The sequence below is a fragment of the Piliocolobus tephrosceles genome, chromosome 19 (assembly GCF_002776525.5).
Source record: "Piliocolobus tephrosceles isolate RC106 chromosome 19, ASM277652v3, whole genome shotgun sequence".
Classification (NCBI taxonomy): Eukaryota; Metazoa; Chordata; class Mammalia; order Primates; family Cercopithecidae; genus Piliocolobus; species Piliocolobus tephrosceles.
The window spans coordinates 26,184,691-26,207,770 of NC_045452.1; the positions used below are offsets into that span (position 1 = coordinate 26,184,691).

At 55.3% G+C, this 23,080-nt stretch overlaps 1 protein-coding gene across 1 annotated transcript in view; it reads right to left on the reverse strand.

The window, feature by feature from the left end:
- The window catches only part of SHISAL1 (shisa like 1), a 67,379-nt gene that overhangs the window by 38,136 nt on the left and 6,163 nt on the right, over window positions 1-23,080 (reverse strand). Inside the window, exons 2-4 of the mRNA XM_026447972.1 lie at window positions 19,345-19,443; window positions 15,302-15,515; window positions 3,773-4,090 (exon numbers count right to left, since the gene is read on the reverse strand). Of these exons, the coding sequence (XP_026303757.1) occupies window positions 3,773-4,090; window positions 15,302-15,515; window positions 19,345-19,411 (599 nt within the window). The 5' untranslated portion in view covers window positions 19,412-19,443. The remainder of the gene's footprint in view (window positions 1-3,772; window positions 4,091-15,301; window positions 15,516-19,344; window positions 19,444-23,080) is intronic.

The following is a 23,080-nucleotide window of genomic DNA, read 5'->3' on the forward strand; positions in this document are numbered from 1 at the left end:
CTGGGCTCCGGGCCCTCAGCGGTTGTCCTGACTACTTTCAGGAGGAAATGACGGGCAGAGTCTTGGGGTCGCCGGAGAAGACAGTCCAGAGAATCTGAGCAAGAAACTTCACAGTCTGAGTTCATTATCTACTAAGTGGAGGGAAAGCCCCGCTTCCCCGTGAAATTAAACGAAGGCGGCTGAGCTTTGTGACCATTGCACCCCTCTCGACGCCCCTGCTGGCTCCTAACTCAGTTATAAATCCCACAGGCGGGGAACGGCACAACGCCCCACCTGCCTGGCCATGTGATTCGGCAGCACCTGGCGTTTGCCGGGCCAGCTGGCAGGAAAATCACATTTCTAGCGATTGATGGAGTGCGTGTCTGTGGGGACCGAGATGCGGGGACTGCGTGGGGCCGAGCCACTGCCGCCAGGCCCTTCGGTACGGCTGTGCGGTGGCCTGGGGGCTGCCTCGGGCCCCTCACCCACCAAACCCAAGGGGTTTTTGAGAGGGGAGGTGGCGCTGGCCTCATCTGGGGAGCCGAGGGCCTTTAGGCTGGACCCAGCAGTCACCCAAGCTTACTCCTCTGCCCCAGCTCTGGGATCTGCTCCCCGCCCACCACGGGCCCTCCCGCTGCAGAGCACCCATCAGAACCGCTGTGGCAGCCAGGGTGGGAGCCAGGGGCGGGGAACTCCTGGGCACTGAGGCAGTCCTGGCTCCCAGCACAGCTGCCCCTTGCCTCCACCTCCCCTGGCATCGCCTGCCTGCCCTGTCCTGGCATTGCCTTGGCCTCCTGCCTCTGTCCCCCCTGAGGTGGTCCTTGACCCACTGCTTGGGTCCCACTAAGCCTCCCCAGAAGTGGCTGAGCCTCATTAGGAGACTCCAGGAGTTCAGGGGATGATGGTGTGTCTGCAGCTGTCTTCCTCCTGCCGCCCCTGCACGGGGGACCCCGAGGAGCTGGAGAAGCTGGAGTCATTCGCAGGAGAAAGAGCTGGGGTGGGCAGGGGAGAAAGAGAGAGAAGCCACAGAGGCTGGGCTCACAGGAGACTTCTGGAGGTGAAAGCAGAAGCGAAGAGAGATTTTGGGGAGCAGCGGCACTCAGCAGGAGGCTCCTGAGAGGACTGTGAGGGGAAGAGAACCTTTCCAGTGGCTGATGAGCATTCAAGAGCCTCCCTGGCCCCCACTCCTTGCCTGGACATTCTCCAGTGTGACTGAGAAGAGCCGCAGAGAGCGCTTGTAATGCCTGTTTGGGCGCCAAGCAGTGTTCCATTGACTGGGACACCACATGGAGGCTGGGCCGCCTGGGGCCAGGAACCTCGTCCGGTTACAATCAGAGCTACAATGCTGGAGACGTCCTGGGTCACACAGCCCGGAGGACCCTGGAGTGGCAGAAAAGCAGGCTCCTCCCTGATCTCCAGATCGAACCCCCTCTCACTTTGGTTCCTCAATTGGTAAAACTGAAGCCCAAAAAGGAAGCTCCTCACGCAGAGTCATGCTGCATGTCAAAGAGCACAGCAGGAGTGGGACGGTGCCCGTGAATCCAGCCAGCGACTGGTTATTCCCTTAGCCTGCACCACACCCTTGTGGGTTCTCACAACCCCTTTTCACACTCACATGGTGATGGGAACACCCTCCTGAGCTTGCACTCAGGACAGTCAGGAAAGACGAGGAGCCTCTGAGCTCCAAAAGGAAATGTGTCCCACCTGGACTTGGAGCTCAGCCGCCCACTCAGGTTCCGTGCAATCCCTGCAGGCTTGGCAAGCTCTCTGCATCCTGATGGCACAGCACAGTGCCTGGCACACAGCAGGTGCACAATGTGTGCTTGTTGGTGACAAGCAATATGGAACGGGGTAGGGTGGGAACAGCTGCTGAGACAGGCAAAAGTGTTCTGGGCAGTATGAGATGGGGGAGCTGTTAGCAGCAAGCACAGTGACACAGGAAATGGAGGACCTTGAGGCCGAGGCAGGAAAACAGCCCCCAGGTGCTGAGTGCAGGGCACTCACGACATCCACCATCCTCTTGGCAAGTGTTCGGGGAGGTGTGAGCTATTTATTCCAAATGCACGTGCACGCAAAAGGTGTGGGAGTGGGGGAGAACCACCGTTTTAAACAGAAGATTCTCACATATCAAAAAGCTTGGCTCTTATAGACATTTTCCAGTGCCTCCTGAGCTGTGGTGTCTACAAGCATCACCCTCAGAGATGCCTGCTCAGTAGGCTCTGGATCTTCAGTTTGGCAAACCCTTGAGATGTGTCTGTTGCAAGGGGTCCACATTTCAGAACACACCACTATTGGGTCCTTCCAACAGATATTTTATTGTCTGTAGCTCTCTGGAGTCCCCACTGCTCAAGGGTGGAGGCTGGCTTCTTCTCTACCCAACACCTCCACATTCCTCAGAGCCTGGCACAGATCCCTGCCCCAGGACCCACTCAGCCAGCATTTGTCAAACGGAGCCACACAGGGCTGTGTCTTTGTCTCCTGTGTGATGGATGGCGTCATTATTCGATCGATAAGCACAAGCTGATTTATGCATATCTTATTAATTATTTAAGGCACACTCATTATTGAAAAGGTCACTACCTGCTAGCTATGTGAACGATCACTAACTCGCTTGGTTGCTGCCTCCAAAGAGGAGGCAGCAAGGGTTAACTGAGGACCTACTATGTGCCAGATAAGGGCACAGTTAACCCTTGGGAGGGGGCAGTCTTACCCACTCCTCCTTCACAAGGATTGGAAGGTTAAGAGGGTGAAATCTCGTGCCTCAAGTCAAGGAGCAGGTAAACGGCAGAGCCAGGACTCAGACCCAGGTCAGACTGCCTGCAGAGCTCCTGGACGTGAACCCAGGGGTCACTGTGTGGCAAACTCCTGCACCCCTCCAGCAGCGGGATTCTGGGATGGATCTTGCAACCCGGGTTTGGTATCATGATGTCCCTGGATGATGTGCCCTGAGCCCTGTGTGCCCATGGCTGCAGCTCAGCCCTCACAGAGCGTCTGAACCTCTCACTCTACCCCTGGACCTGGGAATTGACCCTCAGTCTGGCTCCTGTCCTTGGTGCTAGCCAGCCTCCCAGGGAGTTCCTGCTCCAAACGCATAGACCCTGCCTCTCCCCTTCCAACTCTAGATGCTGCACTACCCAGGGCCGCCTGGGGTTAGGTCAGGCCCATTCCCACCATACCGGAACTGGGCGGAAATGGGAATTGCTGCAGACAAGCTCAGATCTGAACATAACCCTGGAGCAGCCACCCCACAAGACCAACCCTGGAGATGCCACCTCCCTGGCTGGCTTCCTTCCTTCCTTCCTTCCTGAACAGCCTGCCTGAGTCAGCGCTAGTACCCCTCATGCCACACAAGGCATGTACGTATAAGGAACCAAGTAACATCTGTATTTTCTAACCTCATGCTGAAAAATCCGCCTGGACAGACTGATTTGCTTCCTTTGGCCAGATTTACAACTCAGAAAGGCATCCGGTTTTCCCCTTTGCCTTGACAACTAGGAAACGCAAAACTCCACTCAATGTTTAGTGTTTCCAGCTCTCATACTGGGCTCTAAGCACAACGCGCTTGCAAGCTTTGCTTCTAAGCTCTGTTTCCACCTCTCATTTTGACTTTCCTGTCCAGGCATGTGTTGTAGGCTACCCATGACAGTTTGAAATTTTTCTTGGCAAACAGCAAGATAAGCAAACAATCGGGTACCTAATGAGCCAAACACTATGGCGAGAATGATGGCGTATTCTCCAAGCTCTCCAAAGACAATCACCCAAATCAGTCTGGGTCTCTATTGCAGCCACTCACCAGGCAGACGAACTCTGGAAGGTCATCAGCGGTGGGCTGTGAGCATCTCCCCGCAGCGTGTGCACGGGCTGGGGGGCTTGAGGCAGCGGGCCTGGGGGAGGCTGCGGCTGTGGGGCCCGCTGCCCTGGCCGAGGGGCCCGAGCAGGGTTCCCCCACCGCCGGGGGTCCTGTTTCATCCATCGTCCCTGGATGCCCCACCGTGCCAGGTAGACCTTGCAGATGTCGTAGTTCATTGCCGAGTAATACAAAAGGTCCAGAACCAGCAGCATCAACACGAAAAAGCCATAGATCCACACTCCCAACAAGGCGGTGTAATTGCTGTGAACAAACAGAGAGGGAGTAAGTGAGGAGAGGGGAGCAGCCCAGCTTGGGCCAGCTTCATCAGTGGGACTGATTAGAGAACGTGGCCTGGGGGCTATGTTGTGGTCCCAGGGAGGAGGGTACTGAGCCCCTCTGGAGGGCAAGGCCTTGGCTCCCTCTCCTCTGCCTGCCCTGTTCACCTCCTTCCCTGGAATCCACTGCCTGGTCCCCACCTGAGCATCCTCCAGGACCCCTAGCCCTTGGGCTGGGATCCCTGTGGGTCCCACAGAATCAGGTACTTTGGGGGGAATTCTGAGCTGGCATCTGGGGCTCGCAGGACATGATAGCCTCTTCCTTTACCCGGTGCTGTTTTGGCCTGCCCTCTCCCTCCTTCCTGCAGGTGCCCCTGCTCACCACCCCCCGCCCCACCTTTGTCTACGTTGTTCCTGACACCCGGGATGCTCTCACTGCCTCACCCCTGCTGTGAGGACGGAGGTCCTCCCCATCCTGCTGGACCAAGGGCAGAGGCATCAGGTTCTGCCCTCCAGACCCCCTCCCAGCCTCCCCCAGGGGTCCCCTTCACTCCACACGACCAGGGTGTGCATGGCTGGGGGTGTCTGGGCCCCATGATCTCATTTCTCTTATTCATTTGCCCAACATTTCCCCACCGAGGGCTGCTCTGCCTTCCTCAGGCAGAGGCAGCCAATGTTACCGTTGGGTTTGGAAGCCCGCTGTGAAGCCTGGCTCTCCTGGCATCCACCGACTCCACTGCAGAGAGGGTCTGCACTCCCAGCAACCGACCTCTGTACAGGCTGTGCCTTCTTTCCCTGCCCCCCTCCTCCCCTGCCTACCTCCCACCGGCCCTTTGTCGAAGATCACTTCCTCCAGGAAGTCTTCCAGACACCCTGACCCTCCTACACGGCTGGGTCAAGCCTGTCTTCTGGTCCACAGCCCTGAGTTCCCCTCAAACCCAGCTCCTGTCACCTAGAGCCACATCTGTCTTCCACACCCTTCCCCAGAGCCAGGGTCCGAGTCTCCCCCACTGTGTGCCCAGGGTGGATGGTGTCCTGGGCTTGCTGCTACAGCTGGGGCTGCTGAGCCCTAACAGTGTGTGCCGGGGCTGTGACTGCCTGAAGTCACCGATCCATTAATCACTCCGGTGCCGCCTCCGTCTGCTCCCGGCTGCAGGCATGTGTTTGGGTGGGTGTGCGCTTCTGGTGTCGAGAGGTATGAACGGAGCCAGTGTCCGGCCTGCACACGCCGCCGCTGCACATCCCCAGGGAGAGACTCACCTGGCTCCCGCCCAGATGGGGATCCCAGGGGCAGCAGATCCTTTAAGATCCTGTTTGAGGCTGGGGGAATGGACCAACCCGGAGCCTGGAGGCCTGGTTCTAATGCTTCCTCTGCCTGGTTTGCTGTGTGGCCTGGGAAAACCCTTGCCTCTCTCCGGGCCTGGAGGAGATGAGTGTTAGGCCTCTCTCAGTCTCAACTTCCAGGCTCCAGATCTTCCCAGGCTTAGGTCAGTCCCGGGTGCCAGCAGCGGCCTCTGTAGGAAGATGGGGGCTGCTTCCCCTGGACTCCTGTGGCTCCGACCAGGGCTGAGTCCAGGGCTGGGGAACTCGTTCTCACTCCCTGCCTGGAATCCTTCCCTCCCCTCACTTGGCCAAGCTCTTGGCCTGAAGATGCTGCTCGGGTGCCTGGGAGCCTCTGGATGGAAGGCCTCTGCATGTCCTGAGCACTTCCCATGAGCAACCGCAGGCTGGTACTTGGGCTTTGTCGCTGTAATCCCACAGCTCCCGGTCGCTGTGGGTCCTTGCTGCCTCCCTGCCCCCACCTCCCAGTCTCCACCGCCATGAAGCCTGCATCAGACTGATGGGCTCAGTCATGCTAAGGTGTAAATGACTGACAGCCAGGCCCCAGCAGCCTTATGTTAAAGAGAGTCTGTTAAAGAGAGTCTAGCTTTTCCTGGAGGCATCTGTATATAGAATTCCTTCCAGGAATTCCAGGAAAAAGAGGCCTGGGGCCCCATCCAGCATGCTGGGGCAGGCATCCCCGGGGTAGATGTCCCTGCAGACCGCAGTCTGAGGAGGCAGGCCTGGTTCCAGTCCCCGGGCCCTCCTGCTTTCCCCAGCACCCTCCCTCCTGCAGCCCCCACAGAATTGCTCTAAGTGCCAGGTTTTTCTTCAGTGGTTCCCATGGTAGCAGCCACGGGGGCTGAGGGAGGAGACGGGGAAAGGGGAGGCAGGGCAGCTGTGTGCAGATGCTGTCCACAGAAGGGGTCCAGGATGCCAGCTGGGGGTGTGGCTGGGCCACAGGCTGGGCCTCGAACCACCAGGCCAAGAAATAATAGTACCAGAAGTGGCAGTGGACACTTGTTCCCCCACCTGCTTCCCACGTTAGCCCTTTTAATGCTCACGCAACCACGGGAGGAAAGAGTTTTTTTCATCGTTGTCATCCCTGCTTTACAGATGGAAAACTGAGGCTCGGTGGAATTAAGAGACCTGCCTAACAGCTCACAGCCATTAAAGGGCAGAACCAGAATTTGAACTCAGCAGCTGAGCTCTAGAGTTGCACTCCTAACCACTACAACGCACTGCCTTGACTGCAGCCAACCAGGTTCTCAGATACAAAAGCTGCTCCAGGGGCCGGGCACAGTGGCTCACACCTGTAATCCCAGCACTTTGGGATTTGGTGATGGGAACACCTTTCTGAGCTTGCACTCAGGACAGCCTGCGCTCAGCCAGCCTCCAGCCTTGAGCAGTGGGGACTCCAGAGAGCTACAGACAATAAAGTGTCTGTTGGCAGGACCCAGTAGTGGGGTGTTCTGAAATGTGGACCCCTTGCAACAGACACATCTCGAGGGTTTGCCAAACTGAAGACCCAGAGCGTACTGAGCAGGCATCTCTGAGGGTGATGCTTGTAGACACCACAGCTCGGGAGGCACTGGAAAATGTCTTTAAGAGCCAAGCTTTTTGATAGTTGAGAATCTTCCATTTAAAACGGTGGTCCGCCCCCACCGCCGAGGCGGGCGGATCACAAGGTCAGGCGATCGAGACCATCCTGGCTAACATGGTGAAACCCCATCTCTACTAAAAATACCAAAAAAAAGTAGCCAGGCATGGTGGCGGGCACCTGTAATCCCAGCGACTTGGGAGGCTGAGGCAGGAGAATGTCATGAATCCCGGAGGCAGAGCCTGCAGTGAGCTGAGATTGCGCCACTGCACCCCAGCCTGGGTGACAGAGCGAGACTCCAACTCAAAAAAAAAAAAGAAAGAAAAGCTGCTCCCGCCCAACAGCACTCCCGCCTGGAGGCCTTTGTCCATACTGCACCTCTGTCCAGAACCCCTGCCTACTTCCTGCACACCCAGCTGACCCTGGCACTGTGTCTTAGCCCAGATATCACCTCCTCCAGGAAGCCTTCCTTGATGCCCTGTGTCAGTCCAACGCCTACCCTGCATTCTCAAAGCCACTGATTTCCCAGAGCACACTGTTGTCTTTGTTGTTTTGTAGGACTGTCTGCCCCTGGAGATTGGGAGGGCCCTGAGGGCGGGGTTCAAATTGTCTTTATGAGCCCAGCACTCAGCCTTAGGTTGTGAATACTGACACCAACACGTATTGAGAGCTGAGGATGGGCTGCGGACAGTGGCTGCTTTGATACTAACTTCCCTGGAGTTTATAGGCTGCATGTCTATGCGCCAGCAGCTAATAGAAACACTGGCCATTGTTGTGCGCCAGTGCCCTTTGCTTCTGAATCTGTGCAATGGTGCCATGAGGGAGGAGCTAGTATCCCCATGTCACACATGAGTAAATGAGACCCAGAGAGGCAAAGTCACTTGCCAAAGGCCACACAGCTGGTGTGTGGCAGCGCTGGGAGCTGGACCCAGGATCCTCTGACTTCAAGTAAGCTGATCTTGGGGGAATTCCACGGTCGAATCTAAGACAGATGTCCAGAGAGGGGTCCCCTGCACCTACGTGGTGTGCCCGCTTGTCCTGGCCCACACTCTACCAGGAACTGAGAGCAAGTCCCCGTCCTCCCTCCTCGGGGCATCCTGCAGATCAGTGTGTCATTGTCACCGTGTGTGTGTGTGTGTGTGTGTGTGTGTGTACTGCCGGGCTCCCGGACTCTGCAGCCAGCTCGCTGGAATTGACACACGACATGACCTCTGGCCCTCCCAGCTCATCCTCCCTGTCAGGGAAGGGAGGGGACTCCCTGCAGGAGGTGTTGCCTTTGCTGACTCGCCCTCCCTTGTGAGGTGACTACCCTGGAGGTGGCAGGCGGGGACACCTGGGCCATGGGCACCATGCTGAAACCACTCCCCTGGCCTGCCACGGCTGGCCCTCCCCATGGTCAGCCAGCTGGGAAGATTGAGGTCTTTACAAAACTTTCATAAATGTAATGAAAAATATGTGACCTGGAAATTAATTCTATCCAGATGCAGGGGTCTTTGTTATGTGGGTGTGTGTTTTGTAAATGGCAGAAGATAAAAAACCAAAGGCTGTTTTATGGAGCAAGATGTGAAGGCAGCCAAAGCCGCAGATCGCAATTTTTTCAGTGTATTTTGGGATATTTACTGATTCAAATTCTTTTGGTGTTTCCCAAGCAGTAAACAAAACCTTCTCTGATGGAGGAATCTCACTGAACGTCTTCCCGGGGCACAGGAGCAGATCCGTCAGCAGGAAGAGCAGCTGCAGCCAGCGTGGGGATGGAAGTTCCCGTCACCACCCCACCAGGCAGTCACATTTGAGGGTGGAGGAGGAGAGTTCCTGAGGCCAGCAGGCCAGAACGAGACATCGGTACAGCTGGAAGATGGCCGATGGCCCCTCTGCCAACCTCATCTAAAAAATGGGAGTGTGGCCTGCTGGGTGCAGTGGCTCACGCTTGTAATCCCAGCACTTTGGGAGGCCGAGGCCAGTGGATCACCTGAGGTCAGGAGTTTGACACCAGCCTGACTAATATGGAGAAACCCCATCTCTACCAAAAACACAAAATTAGCCAGGCGTGGTGGCGCATGCCTGTAATCCCAGCTACTTGGGAGGCTGAGGCAGGGCACTCGCTTGAACCCGGGAGGTGGAGGTTGCAGTGAGCCGAGATGGTGCCATTGCACTCCAGCCTGGGGAACAAGAGGGAAACTCCATCTCAAAAAAAAAAAAAAAAAAAAAAAAAAAGGGTATATGGAGCCCAATGGCAGGAGTGGCCTCGGGTCCATGAGACAAGGTGGATGGCTCTGGCGACCAAGGTGTGGGTGCAAGAAGTCAGGGCTGTGTGAATTCACATCCCAGCTTGGCAAAATTCTGTCTGTGTTATTTTGGGAAACTGAAGCTTATTTTGAAATGTCTGTGAAATGGGGATACCTAGACCCCCTACTTCATGATGTAACTGTGAGGCTCTGAGATAACATGAGGGCCTGGAGAGAGACAGACCCCAGGAATGCTGGCTCGTGTGATTACGGCACAGAGAGAGTGCTTAGTAGGTCTAGATCTAGAGAGGCAAAGTGCCTTGCCCAAGGTCACACAGCAGGATCGAGGTTGTCTAGTGCAGTGGCGGTGTGTGGGCTTTGGGCCTGGATATACCTGGTGAGGCAGAGTCTGTTACTATCAAAACACCACTGCCCCTGGCTGAGGGCGTTTACAATAGGGTCGATCCCTCTGTCTCTCCTCACCCCACTGGTAACAGGCTTGGACAAGTGACGTGCTTTGGCCAATGAAACATGAGCAAAAATGCTATGGCTACTTCTGAACAGAAGCTTAGAGACACGACGTGTGTGGCTTCACCACTGCCTTCTCCCTCTGCGGCAGGGCCATCCTGCCCGGGTTGGGGGCTGCTTCTCTGGCCTTGTCACAGAATGTTTTACCCATAGAACCACAAGAGCCCAAGAAGGACCCAGAATATGAGCCAAAAGGAAGCCTTTGCTTCTCAAGCTCCCGGGGCCTTTGAGGGTGCTCCTCCCCTCAGCATAACTAAGCCCAGGATGACCGATACGGCTGACTCAAACCCTGCTGTGTCCTCTGTGTGCTGTGTGGCTGCAGGCAGAGCTTCACCCTCTCAGAGCCTCAGCCCTAGTGAATGGGGCTAATGGAAGGTCCTTCACAGATAACAGATGGAGGGTGTCAGCGTGAGTCAGGCCCCTTGTGTTGGAGGAAGTCCTCATAAGTTTCATTCACTTCCTTCCCCTGGGGAAGGGCAAAGCTTCGGGGGTCAGAGGTTTCACACATGGACAAGGGAGGGACAAGAGTCCATGCCTGCACATGCTGAGGCCTTTGGGTGCACTGTTCTGTCTTCCCAGAGTCCCTCTCCACCTCCCACCTGCTGCGGCCCATCTGCCTGGTGAAGGAACGCCCATGCATTGTGGAAGATGCCACTCCCAACCACCGCCTCCCGAGAGACTTTCCCTGTCCCCAGAGAGAACCGACCACATCCCCTGCACGCCCTGGCCCACCACGACCCCCACACAGAGGCTTCCACAGATTGTTCAGGGACCTGGGCCTGAGTCATCATTGCTGGTGTCTGGCGGTGCCCTGGCATGGGAAGGAGTGCAGTACACTTCTCATCACGTCAGGGCCTCTGCCCCACCCCTCTCTCTTCAGTCTCTCTATGGCCCATGTGGCTGGAAGCGGGCATCTCGCCGTGGTGGTGGGCTTGGCAAGGCTGCTTCCTCTCGCTCTGCCTTCCTGCCAGGCAGCCAGAACCAAAACAAACCATTCTGTTCCTCCAGAAAAACACAAATAAATAAGTCATCAGAAGCGCTCTCCTTTTCCCTGTCACCAGCCCCGCCTTCTGGCTGATTCGCCAGCAGGGAGGGCTGTGGAGGGGCGGGGTGGGGGAGGAGGGGCGATGGGGGAGGACCAGGAGCTCTTGCATCTGCACAAAGCCCCTTCCGGGAGTCACACTGGCCTGGTCCATCTAGACCGGCTGCTGGGGAATGCTAATCTGTCTAGGATATTGGAACACACAGCCTCTTAGCTGGGATCTGGTGCAGTCCCCAATAACACACAAGTCCTGGCCTTCTAGAGGCACCAAGGGGTGGCAGAACCAGGGCTCCAGAGCCCCTCAGATCTTGACACCAGTCGTTATCACCCATGTGGTCTGGGACAGGTGACTTCCCCACCCTGGGCCCCAGCCTCTTCTTCCTCCCATGGTGAGGATTAATGGGCACCATACGTGTCTTGCCTAGAGGAGCCTGTGATATCGTGTGGCCAGGGCCCCAAAGCACAGGACAGGCACAGAGGTGGACTCTACCTGGGTCCCCTTGCACACACAGGCCCTCTCCTACCCATTCAATGACTCGGGACTTCAACCCTGCATCCTGCTCCCTAACGCTCATCCTCAAGTCATCCTCTGCCACCAGTCCAGCCCCACCTGGATACCAGGCCCTACTTCAGCTCCGTGGGCTTGGGTCCTCTCCCCACGGTTCTTGAAACTGGGCAGCTGGGAAGAGGCTTCCATGGTCCACCCGAGTTCTTGATCTCCCCTCAGTGGGGTCCAGGTCTGGCCTAGGCCACCCTCATGGGTCCTGCCCCTGCAGACACCCTAGGTCCTCTGGGGCCTTATCTCACGCACGGTCCATGCAGCACAAAGCCAGATAAAACCCTCCAGGGACCCTCGATGGCCACAGAAGAAAATCTATCTACTGTAACCCCCAGGCTAGACACGACCCTCTGCCCTCACCAGCTGTTTCTCCCCTGGTTCCCCTTGCTCTTCCACTGGGCTACAGAGAATTCTGCCCAAAAGTGCTCTTTCCTCCAGGCTGTGGGGCTCCCACCTTCTTAAACACTGTCAGATCTCAAGAATCAAGTACCATGCCTCCCTCTGCAGGAACATCTATGACAGGAGAGGCCTGGGGGAGGAGCAGGAGCTGCGTCCTCCTCTGTGTGGGCTCCATACTCACAGCTATGGAGAGGGCAGGTGACGAGAAGATTGCTGGAGAATGACAAGGGCTGGGATCTCCCCAGGACAGCAGCTTAAATGGCGATGATTCTGTGCCCCCACATTTGGCACTACCAGGAGTCATTGCCGGTTATCACTGGGGTGGTAGGGAGGAGGTGCATCGGGTCAGTGGAGGCCATTGGGATGATACTAAACATCCCACAATGCACAGAGCGGGCCACCCATGGAGGATGACCTGGCCCCAAATGCCAGTGGTGCTGGGGTGGGATCCCTGCTCAGGTGGTCTCTCCTCAGTAGGATCTGCCTCTGTTGGTAGAAGTTCCAGAATGACTAAAGTGATTCCAGACCATCTGGGTTGGCTGCTGGCGCCACCACTAACCACTGCCTTCATCAGGCAAGTGACTCAATTGCTCTGTGCCTCCCTTTCCTGATCTGTAAAATGGGCTGAGGATGGGCTGCCAGGTAGCTGCAGTGGCATGAGGTTGAGCGCAGAGACTCAGCTATATTATGTGCTCCATAAATACTTTCTAGGGCTAAAGATTAAAAACGTCAGTTAAAATTCTCATCCTCAATACTCCCATTCTCCCCAGGGGAAGGCCTTTATTCTGCAGCCCAACTCTTCGTCAGCAGCCGCCAGGACCCCCTGCACTGCTGGAGTGGAGTGTTCCGTGTGAAATCCTGTGCAAATATGCAGATTATAGAAACTTGTGGGCTTCAAAATGAGGATCCCAGACACCAGTCACCAGACCTTGGAGAAGTCTGGATGTTTTGCCAAGCCTTGTCTGGCGTTCAGCCAGAACTTGCAGCATGACAGGGTCCTCACCCCAGTCCTGGCACTTCCCTCCTCTCTCAGGGAATCCGTTCCTTGTCTTATACAAGGCTTGGGTCAAATCCCAGACCTGATTCCAGCCCTGATATGATGGACAGGGCTTGCTGAGTGACTTCACACACAGAATTATTCTAAGGGCTGAGCAGATGGCGAGAGATTCAGGGGAAGCACCCGTGCGTTTGAGGAAGGAAAAGGCTGGGGAGCTGGCCTAGGTGGGAGGTGGGGAGATTTGGAACAGGCGGCTTCCCCCTGAGTGAATGCAGCATGGTGGCAAAGTCCTTCAGCCCCAACATCAGACAGAGATCGAGGCTCACACTCGCAACCCACCCCCTCCCTTCAACAAACACCCCTTTCAGAAAGATTTTTCCTTATCATGAAAAAAGACATCTGCCCCCAAACTCAGCCTCATGCTTATTGGGAAAATAATTTGAAGCATCACATTAAAATCAGAGGAATATAAGAAGCCTGACAATTCTAAAGACTGTTTTAGAGGCACTAGCCAACACAATTGGACAAGAAAAAGAAGGTAGGGCGGTAAAATTATCACTGTTTACAAGTGGAATAATTGGAAACCTAAGAGAATCAACTGAAAGAAGAATAAGAAATTTCCGTAAGGTGGCGGAATGCAAAATTCCTATCTCAAAATCATTGCTTTTAACAATACTCAGAAGATATACTGGAAGGAAAGACCCAATAGCAACATAAAAAGAAATAACTCAAAATAAATGCAAAATATATGTCTAATACCTATATGAAGAAAACTCTAAAACGCTATGAAAGAAAATTTGAACAAATGGAAAGACATTTGTATGGAAGTGTTCAACATCATAAAAAGTCAATCCTTGGATTAACCTATGAATTCAATACAATCTCAGTAAAAAATACTAGCTGGATTTTTTTGGCAGGGAGGTAAGGTTACTACACAGCTGATTCTAAAGTTTGTACGACAGAAGTTCCAGAGGAGCCCACTAAGACATTAAAATATATTAAAAGTCACAGTGGTTAACATAGTTAGGTACTAGTGTATAACCACAACAACAGAAGCCCAGTGCATATCACACTCCACCTCAATACTCAAAATTTAGTATATTAAGGTATTTAGTAAGTTTGCATTTCATATTGGGGGAAAAGAGATGGCCAATTTAATAAATGGTGTTGGAATAACCAGCTACCCATTTTGAAAAAAGAGTAATAAAGTTTAATTTCTACTTTAAAACTTTCATCAGAGTAAATTCCAGATAGTTCAACTACTTAAAAACAAAATATTAAAACGTAAAATAATTAGGAGAAAACGTGGTGGTATTTTTAACGACCTCAGAGCAGGAAAAGTCTTTCTTAGCATGAGGCAAAAGCCAGAAGCCATACAAGAAAAAAAAAAATGATAAAATGTGATTACATAACAAAAATTAAGCATGAGGAAAAGCATTATAAAGTCAAAGTCACACTGAAGAAACATTTGTAGGGAAACATTCAACAAAGAGAAGATGGGGAGATGTTTGCAACTCATCTTTCTTTCATATGTGAAAAGCACCCATAAATAAGAAAAAGACCAAAAATTCAGTAGAAAAATGACAAAAGACATAAACGGCTAGCTCACAGTAAGAGAAATACAAATGCCTCTCAGGCATGTGAAAAGATGGCCAGCTTCACTCAAAATAGAGAAATGCACGCTGTTTTGAAACTCCATGACTCTACTTAGCATGTTCTCATTACTTTTCTACCAGCAAACTCTCTCTTTCTCCACTCCGGTGCTCCCCTCCCTCAGGCCCCTGATCCAAACATATTTTCATCACCTTAAGGAAAAGAACTGCTTGGGATTAATCTCTGGGTCAATGGTGTCAATCAGTATTTGTTAAATTACTGAAAAATGAAGGAAGGAACCCAGTGGATTACAGGCCCAGGCGCCTTCTACACCTGAAAGCTTTCCACATCCTTAACCTCACTTAGCTTATGTGGTAACCCTGCAAAGTGAGTATTCTGTGTCCCTTCCTCCCTCCCTCCCTCTTTCCCTCCCTCTTTCTTTTCTTTTCTTTTTCTTGTCACCCAGGCTGGAGTACAATGGCGCCATCTCTGCTCACTGCAACCTCCGCCTCCTGGATTCAAGTGATTCTCCTGCCTCAGCCCCCTGAGTGGCTGGGATTGCAGGCACATGCTATCACACCCAGGTAATTTTTGTATTTTTAGTAGAGATGGGGTTTCACCATGTTGGCCAGGCTGGTCTCGAACTCCTGACCTCAGGTGATCCACCCACCTCATTCTCCCAAAGTGCTGGGATTATAGGTATGAGCCACTGCGCCCAGCCTCTCTGTCCATTTCTCAGATGAGAAGGCTGAAGTTTAGAAGGCACAATGGGCCAAAAGCCCTGGTCATCCAAAGACTCTCCCAGACTCCTTCCAGGCTTACCCAACCTTATAGTGGTTACCCAACCGCCTCCCCAGGGGACAGGATTTTGGGAGGCAGGTTGCCTTGCCTGGGGCCTGAGGCAGTGGGGTTGCACCCCCAGTGTGGTACTCACTTGTGCATGTAACCCTCGGAGCTGGCCGTGAGGTTTGCCTGCATCACCGCCTGGAACTCCGTCTCGTTGCAGCAGTATTTGAAGACCGTGTTGTTATGGTGACAACAGAGGATGAAGGTCTTGTTGTCCGAGAGCCGGGGGCAGTGGAAGCCGAAGTGGTAGCGGCCTTTGTGGTCTGTGTACGGTTCACAGACCCGGAAATGTGCAGACAAGACTGGAAGACAGAGTCACCAGGCTCAGAGGGGTCACTTGCCAGTCCATGGATGCCAAGAGGTAGGGGAACTGGCTGGCCTCTTCTCGGGTCCTGCTTGCTTCTTCCCTTCCCTGGACGCCTTTGTGGTCCACTGTGAACCTCACCTATGGATCCCCACTACCCCCAGCCTCCCAGCCCTCGTTACACTCTCTGTGTCACCCAGACTTGGGGGGTCCTGGAAGGCAGGGCTGGCTCTCCTGCCTTGGTGAACATGCTTGACATGCAGCAGCCACTCAACTAGAAAATCAGCCTTAACTGAGCACCTACTGTGTGCTTCACAGACCCATCTCATTTAACTCACACAGCCAAGCCAGTTTGAGATCCCACTTTACAGATGGAGAAACTGAGGCTCAGAGACCCAAGGTGACTTGCCCGAGCTGAAAAGTGTTGGAGGGGCAGGAATGGAACTCAGGCCTGGATTCAAAGTCTGGGGCCCTCTCCAGTCTTGTATCACTAGCTCTTTGTTCCCAGGTGGGCCATAGCGGACCTGTTGCTAAGCCCAGGCTGGCCCGGGTGGTGGCTGGCATAGGTGCAAGGACCTCTTGGGTACCTCTTGTGTCAAAAACAGCAGGCCCTCTGTTCCTTGGTTTCTACTAAACTAGTACCCTAGGTCCCAAGGTCCCCAAGGGCCTGCCTCAGTCACCGCCACCTCATGGTGGTAGCTTCGCCCTGGCCTGGAACCCTCCCACCCCTCTGCTCAGGGGCGAAGGCCCCTATTCAGCCACCAATGCTACTGCAAACCCAGGATGGTATTTACGAGTCTTGCCGATGGTGATAAACAGGATTGAAAGTCTGAACAAATATAACAATGGAAAAAACCTAGAGCCCACTGTCTCAGGCTTAATTAGTATCTTCATAAAAGAGATAGTTGTATCTAATTTGTATCACTGAAAAGGGGCTTTGCTGACTGAATACATTCCTTCAACCACAAAGGCAGTTGTTTTGCAGGAGCTCCTCCAGCTCATTGAAAGCTCTGTGTCTACTGAGAGGTTATTAGACTGCAGCCCACACAGCTCCCCGCCTGCCCACCCGGGGCTGCCGCAGGGGAGACCCAGCTGGGCTGGGATGCGCTGGGCTGGCAGGTGGGCAGGCGGCCTTCATGCACCGGGGTGCTGAGGCTGCCTGGGGGTGGGGGGCATGACATTCCACACCCCTTCCCCCAAAGACAGCACCCTCCTCTGTGGAGATGGACAAGACCACTGTGAGAGAAAGGTCTCAGCTTTTTTGGAGCCAGGAGAGCTCTCCAGGGCCCCTTCTCATCCTCAACCTTAAGAAAGAACAAGACCCCCTCTGGCGATGTGGAGGTTATTAAGGGAGCCCCAGCTAGACAACTGTCTCACTCATCTCATTTATTCCCGTCGTACAGGGGAGAAAACCGTGCCTCAGAGCAGCAGTTCCCAAAGTGTGGCCCCTGATCGGCCTCGAGGGCATCCCTGGAGGGACTGTCAGAAATGCAGATTCTCAGGCCACTGGGCTTCTGCATCAGCAGCTCTGGGGTAGGCCCCGCCATCTGTCCCGGCAAGCCCTCCAGCGGATGCTGATGGGCTTGGGTTTGGGACCCACTGGCCTAGAAACAAGGGGCAGAGGCAGCTGGCCAGTTCCGGCCACTGTTTGGGTCACTGCCCAGGTCAGTGAGGAGGCCCTGCTCACGCTCAGTGTGTGGGCGGCTGGGGAAGGACCAGAACACTCATGCTGTTGGTCAGAAAGTCCAGCTCAGGTGGGACCAGCCCATGAGGCGACCACAGGACTCAGGGAGGGAAGGGACAGAGTGGTAGGGCAGCATGGAGGAGGTAGCTTTTGAGCTGGGCCTCTAGGGATTGGGAGGAGCCTGATATGCAGAGATGGGGGCTGGGGAGGGCAGACTCAGTGACGTTAGGGGATGTGGAAGGGTCCTGCCCATTACCAGCGCCCAGCTCACCTGGCCACCGCTGGGCAGTCAGTGCTACAGGCTTTGGTTATTTGGTAATGATGAGGCCTCCCCAGCTGCCTTCCCGGAGCCAACAGAGCCCTGGGCTGGGAGCCAGGACAACAGGGTGGGAGTCCTGGCATGAGGCTGCCTGGGCCATCGTGACCTCTCTCACCTCCTCCCCTCACTGATGAAAGACTCATGGTCTCCAAGGAGGGCTGGGGGCTCCCAGGAGCGTAAACAGCAAGGCGCAGCCCCCACCTTGAGAAAGAGGCTGTGCGTGCGCTAGGGGCACTAGAGGCAGTAAAGGGCAGCATCCTGGGGCTTCTGCTCTGGGCCACGGTGTGACTGCAGGCCGAAGGACACTCTGTTAGGGCCCCAGCAGAGCAGGGATGCGAAGGAGACAGCCGCATTTTGGACCTCCAAGCCTCAACCATGAGCGAACCTGGAGAGAGCTGCATTTTGGACCCCCAAGCCTCAACCATGAATGCACCCCTGTGTGCACAGCTCCACGTAACTCCTGCATCTGGATGGCCCTCATTCACTGGCTGGCCCCTCCCCTGAAGGGGTGACCTCAGGGAGGCCACTTTCCTTTTGAGTGTCTCATCTTCCTCATTTGTAAAATGGGCAGAGTAGGTCCGTCCCCCAGGGGCGGTGAGGACCAGGTGAGCCAAAGCGTGGAAAGCATCTAGGGTGGGGAGAGCAGCTGGGTGGCCCCTAGACCCCTGGCCTGAGTGTGGCTTTGGCTTTGCTGTTCGGGGAGCCCTGCCAAGCACCCCCAGACACCTTCGTAGCCTCCCTCTGAGCTGCCCCCAGCAAAGGGGCAGGGGCTGAAAACCACCAGGCCGGTGTCAGTGACCCTGTTGAGCATGCGGGCATGAGGAGGTACAGAGAGACACAGAGACTGAGAGATAGAGACAGAGACAGAAAGACAGAGTCAGAGAAAGACAGAGAGACAGAGACGGACAGAGACACAAAGACGGAGACGGAAAGAGACAGAAAAAGACAGAGGCAGACAGAGACAGAGACAGACACAGAGACACAGAGAGACAGAGACAAAGACAGAGAGATGGAGACAGACACAGAGACACAGAAAGACAGAGACAGAGACAAACAGAGACAGAAACAGAAAGAGACAGAGAGACAGAAACAGAGAGAGAGATACAGAGACAGACACAGACACACAGAGACAGAGAGAGATAGAGACAGAGACAGAGAGATAGACAAAGAGACACCGAGAGACAGAGACCCAGAGACATAGAAAGACCGAGGGAGAGGAAGCTGGAGAGCCAGAATGGGGCTCCTTGCTGGGAGCAGGCCTGGGCTGGGGAGCAGGGCTGCCCTTGAACTGGGGCTCTCAGCTCTAGCTGGGAGGAGCAGAGGACTTAGTTTGTGCCCACCCTTGTACCTGGGAGAGCAGGAGCCCACCTGTGACCTAAGCTGGGCTCCCAGGGACAGCCCAGGAGGCTGGTTGGGCTGGAATCTGCTAACTGCCTTGTCCCAGGTGAGTCAGGTCCCTCTCCAAGCCTCAGTTTCCTCATCTGTAAGATGGGATGACTGGGACACTGCCTAACCTTGTCTTGCAGGGGCGAAGGACAGAATGCGAGTCATGGCTTCTCCCAGGGGTGCTGGCAGCCAGCTGAGCTCCCATGGGAAGTCCCAGGGCTGCGGTGCACAGCAGAGACAGACAGAGAGACAGAGACAGACAGAGACCAGCCACACAGCAACCAACATTAGCTGCTCTCCAGAGGGGTGCCAGTAAGGTGAAGAACAAACGGCAAGCCCCTGTGTGTCCCCAGAACCCCAGATGGGCCAGCACAAACCTCAGGAAGAGACCACACCCCCTCATGCCGCCCCCGCCCCCAGCATCCACAGAGGTTTTACCTGCAGAAAACAGCAACGAGAAGAGGACGGCGAGCACGTTCAAGGACTGCTGGCCACAACTGGTCATCGTTTGGCTTGCATTGATCCGTCCAGAGCTGCCTGTTCAATGAGAGCCAGGAGAGGCTGGGTGTGGGCTGTCTTGCCTGACATCGGCTTTGCTGCCCACAGCGGGGGACGGGCAGGCGGGCAGTGGGCAGGAGAGCGAGTTTGTCGGGAGTAGAGGCCGGGTGTGGACGATGGAGACGCCGCTATCCAATTTCCTTTCTGGAATGGATGACCTTCCCCCACAAGCCAACTGTCACCTCCTTTCCTTTTCATGGCAAAATGAGACTTAATCAAAGGAGGACGGATGGCTCAGGTGGTGGAAATGACCGGCAGGCAGATGCTGGTGGGCAGGCGCCAGAGCTGCAGGACTGAGGATGCCCGGCCTGGCTCGGCCACCTCGAGGAGCTTACAGGACCCAGGTCCCCCGCTGTGTCGCTAAGGTGGAGGGGTTCATGGTGACCTCCATGAACCCCTCCACAAGTATGCACGGAGCCAGGCAGCTTCCCAGGCACGAGGCACACAGCAATGCATGAAATAGAAACGATTCCTCCCTGGAGCCCCTGTGTTCTACTCAGGAAGGCTGACAACACGCAAACAAATGAATGTTTAAAATGCTCCGAGCTTCTGAGTACATATCCCAAGGCGCAGAAAACAGGGACTCGAATAGATACGTACACACACCCGTGTTCCCAGCAGCATCCTTCACCTTAGTCAAAAGGTGGAGGCAACCCATGTGCCCATCGAGGGACGGATGGGTGGCCCATCACACAATGCACGTTACTTCCCAAAAAAGGAGGGAAACTATGATACATGCTACAGCAGGGGGGTCCCAGAGGGAATCATGCTCATGCACTAGGCGAGGCACAGAACGCAGACCACGAGATTCCACCTACACGGGGTCCCTAGAGGAGTCTTACTCACAGGGGATTTGTCATCGGGTCAAAAGCAGAACGGAGGGTGCCAGGGCTCGGGGGAGGAGGATGAGGAGTGAGTGTTTCGTGGGTACAGCCTCTCACGTGCAGCCTGCTCCCAGGAAAAGCTGGGTTGGGTCCACACGAGGAAGCTCACCTGCACACCTGGGGGCGGGGTCTGATGTGAGGATGGTGGGGCCTGGAGAGCCCTGAACCCCACCCAGGTGGGAGACCCTGAGGACTTCCTGGCCTGGCTGAGCCACCCTCCCATCCCCCAGCCCCACCTCCGCCATCTGCAGAGCAGACTCCCTGCCCGCTCCATTCTGTCCACGCCAGGTGAGGCCCTCCACCCCCCGGGAGGATGCTTTCAGAGCTGAATACACAGTGCAGGGATCTGTCACCAGACCACACATTTCTGAAAGAAGAGATGGTGGAAGACAACGCGCAGCCCAAAGAAACAAGCCCCTCTGCTTGGCCAGACTGTCCTGGCACCTGCTCTGGGCCCCAGGAGCCAGCCAGCCAGCGGCTGCCTTGCCCTCCAGAGCTCACAGCCTGGTCAGGGAGAGCAGAGGGGACACCAACCTGGGCCCCAGGGCAGCTCTGAATGCTGCTTTACTTGGGGCAGAGTTAGGGCTCAGGGCAGGCAGAAGGGAAAGCCACTCAGGCCTCCCAGAGGTTGGAGACTTCAGAGTGAGGAGACGAGGCAAAACTCAAGGCCAAACGCACAGCGCTCATGGCCTGGCCCTGGCCTGGGCCCTGCCTCTGCAGCCTTGGTCTCCTCTCCTGTAGCATGGGCATCGTGGCGGGAGCTGGGACATCAGGTGCTGACCTTGTGAAGTCTGGTTTGCCAGAACAAGGGAAGGGACTGTCAGGATTGTAAAATGCCACTAGAACACAGGCCCCTAACACTAAAGCTTACTCAAGCTTACTCATCTCTTCCTCTGGGGAGGGGCCCCTCCCATCTACCCACAGGTCTCTCTGCTCCCACCACTGCCCTGCTCATCCCTGGGGGCTGTAAGCTGCTTAATGGCTCTGAGCCTGGGCCTCCTCCCAGCCTCCTTCAGGCCCCCCTGGGAGGATGAGCCCAGGTCAAGCGTCCGGGAGTGCTCAGGAAAGGATTTCTCCCACGGAGTCCTATGGATCAGCCCTGGAAAACGCGCCGTGGGAGTGGAGAGTGACGGGACCTCTGAGATGCCTCACCCATGTTCCATTCTACACATGGGGATGCCAAGGCCCAATGAGAGTTGAAACAGGTCCCCAGACTCCAGCTCCTCTGACCCCCGTAGGGTGGGGCTGCCCCACTTCCGAGGCTGAGGCTCAGCTCCAAGAGCTGGTAGGTTTGTTGAGTGAATGAGGAGGATCTGCCTCAGCTACAGGCCTGGACCCTGCTCCTGCTGCTCCAACTCCCTACAAAGGCGAGTGTACTGGCTGATGTTGGGGGGCTGTTGCCCATCCCTGGGGGGGGTGCCCTCCCTTCACCCCTAGGAGTCCAAATCCTGCACCACTTTAGAAGCTGCTCCAGTATGACCTCCTCCAGGAAGCCTGCCATGATTCTATCAGCTGGAAAAAGTTTGCCCCTCCGCTGAGGCCTAGAGTTTTCCACCTCTTCCTTCATTCATGTGTTAATTCATTTATTCATTCACTTATTCTCTCAGCACCCACTTGCTGACCTGCACTCGGGGCCAGACCCTGGGATGGGCTCTAGGAACACAGGAAAGGTGAGTCCCTGCCCTCAGGGAGCACAGGCAAGGGTGCCCAGCAGTTTCCTGTTACGCGATTCTCCCCAGAACCTCTTCTACTAGGTCATGAGGGTCCTGGCCAGGGTTGGCCCTCAGCCCCCGATCTGCCGAGCAGACCCCCACCTCTGCCTTCCCACACCCAGGGTCCACAGCTGGAGAGGCCTTTCTGCTCCTGGGGGATGGTTCCAGAGATGCACGCACACTACACAGATGTGCTGTGAGACAATGTGGTTCTAGGAAAGGACGGCGTGCAGCCTGAAGCCGGGGGCTGGGACTTAGGAGTTCCATGGACCGGGTGGGAATTCCAGCCCTGCGGGACACCAGCCTTGGGCGCTGAGGCACACCCCGTGGTCATGTGGGTTTGCACACTGCAGGTGTCCCTGCCACAGCACACTGTGGTCGCACTGGTCCCACGTCCAGCCTGGGCTTTCCTTGGGGGTCTGTTCAGCATCCATGGCCTGCCTGTGCCCCCAACCCCGCTGAGTCTGGCCTGAGACCGGTCAATGTGCAATCAAAGCTGCAGCCTGTATGCTAGACAAAAGCCCTAGGGGCGTGTGGGGAACTCTGGATGAAGGGGTCAGGGGGCTTCTGCATGAGGAGGTAGGGGCTGCCCTTACTCCCCAGGCCCCCAAGGCAGCTCAGGGGCAGAGCTGAAAGCTGAATCCTCAGTAGAAAGAATAATCCACTGTGCGTCACGAAAAGTTACCTAAGTAAAAATTCCATTTCTAATGATCTGAGACAGCAAAGCTTAGAAGCCAACCTCCCCATTCCAAGCTAGGTCAGAAAGCTACTTTGGAAACCTCTCCGGGCCTTGGGGACCAGCCAGCTGCTGTGATCCCAGTCAGGCTTCCACGAGGCAGCCAGCCTCAGGACCACGAGTTCAATAGCACTGATGTTCACAAGGCCAAAGCCATCACCTTGGGTCCCTCCGTGGGGTGTGCAGAGGGAGAACTGAGCTCAGGGAGCTGTGATGACGATGGGTGTGCAGAGGGGACCTGGGCTCAGGGAGCTGTGATGACGATGGGTGTGTGGAGGGGACCT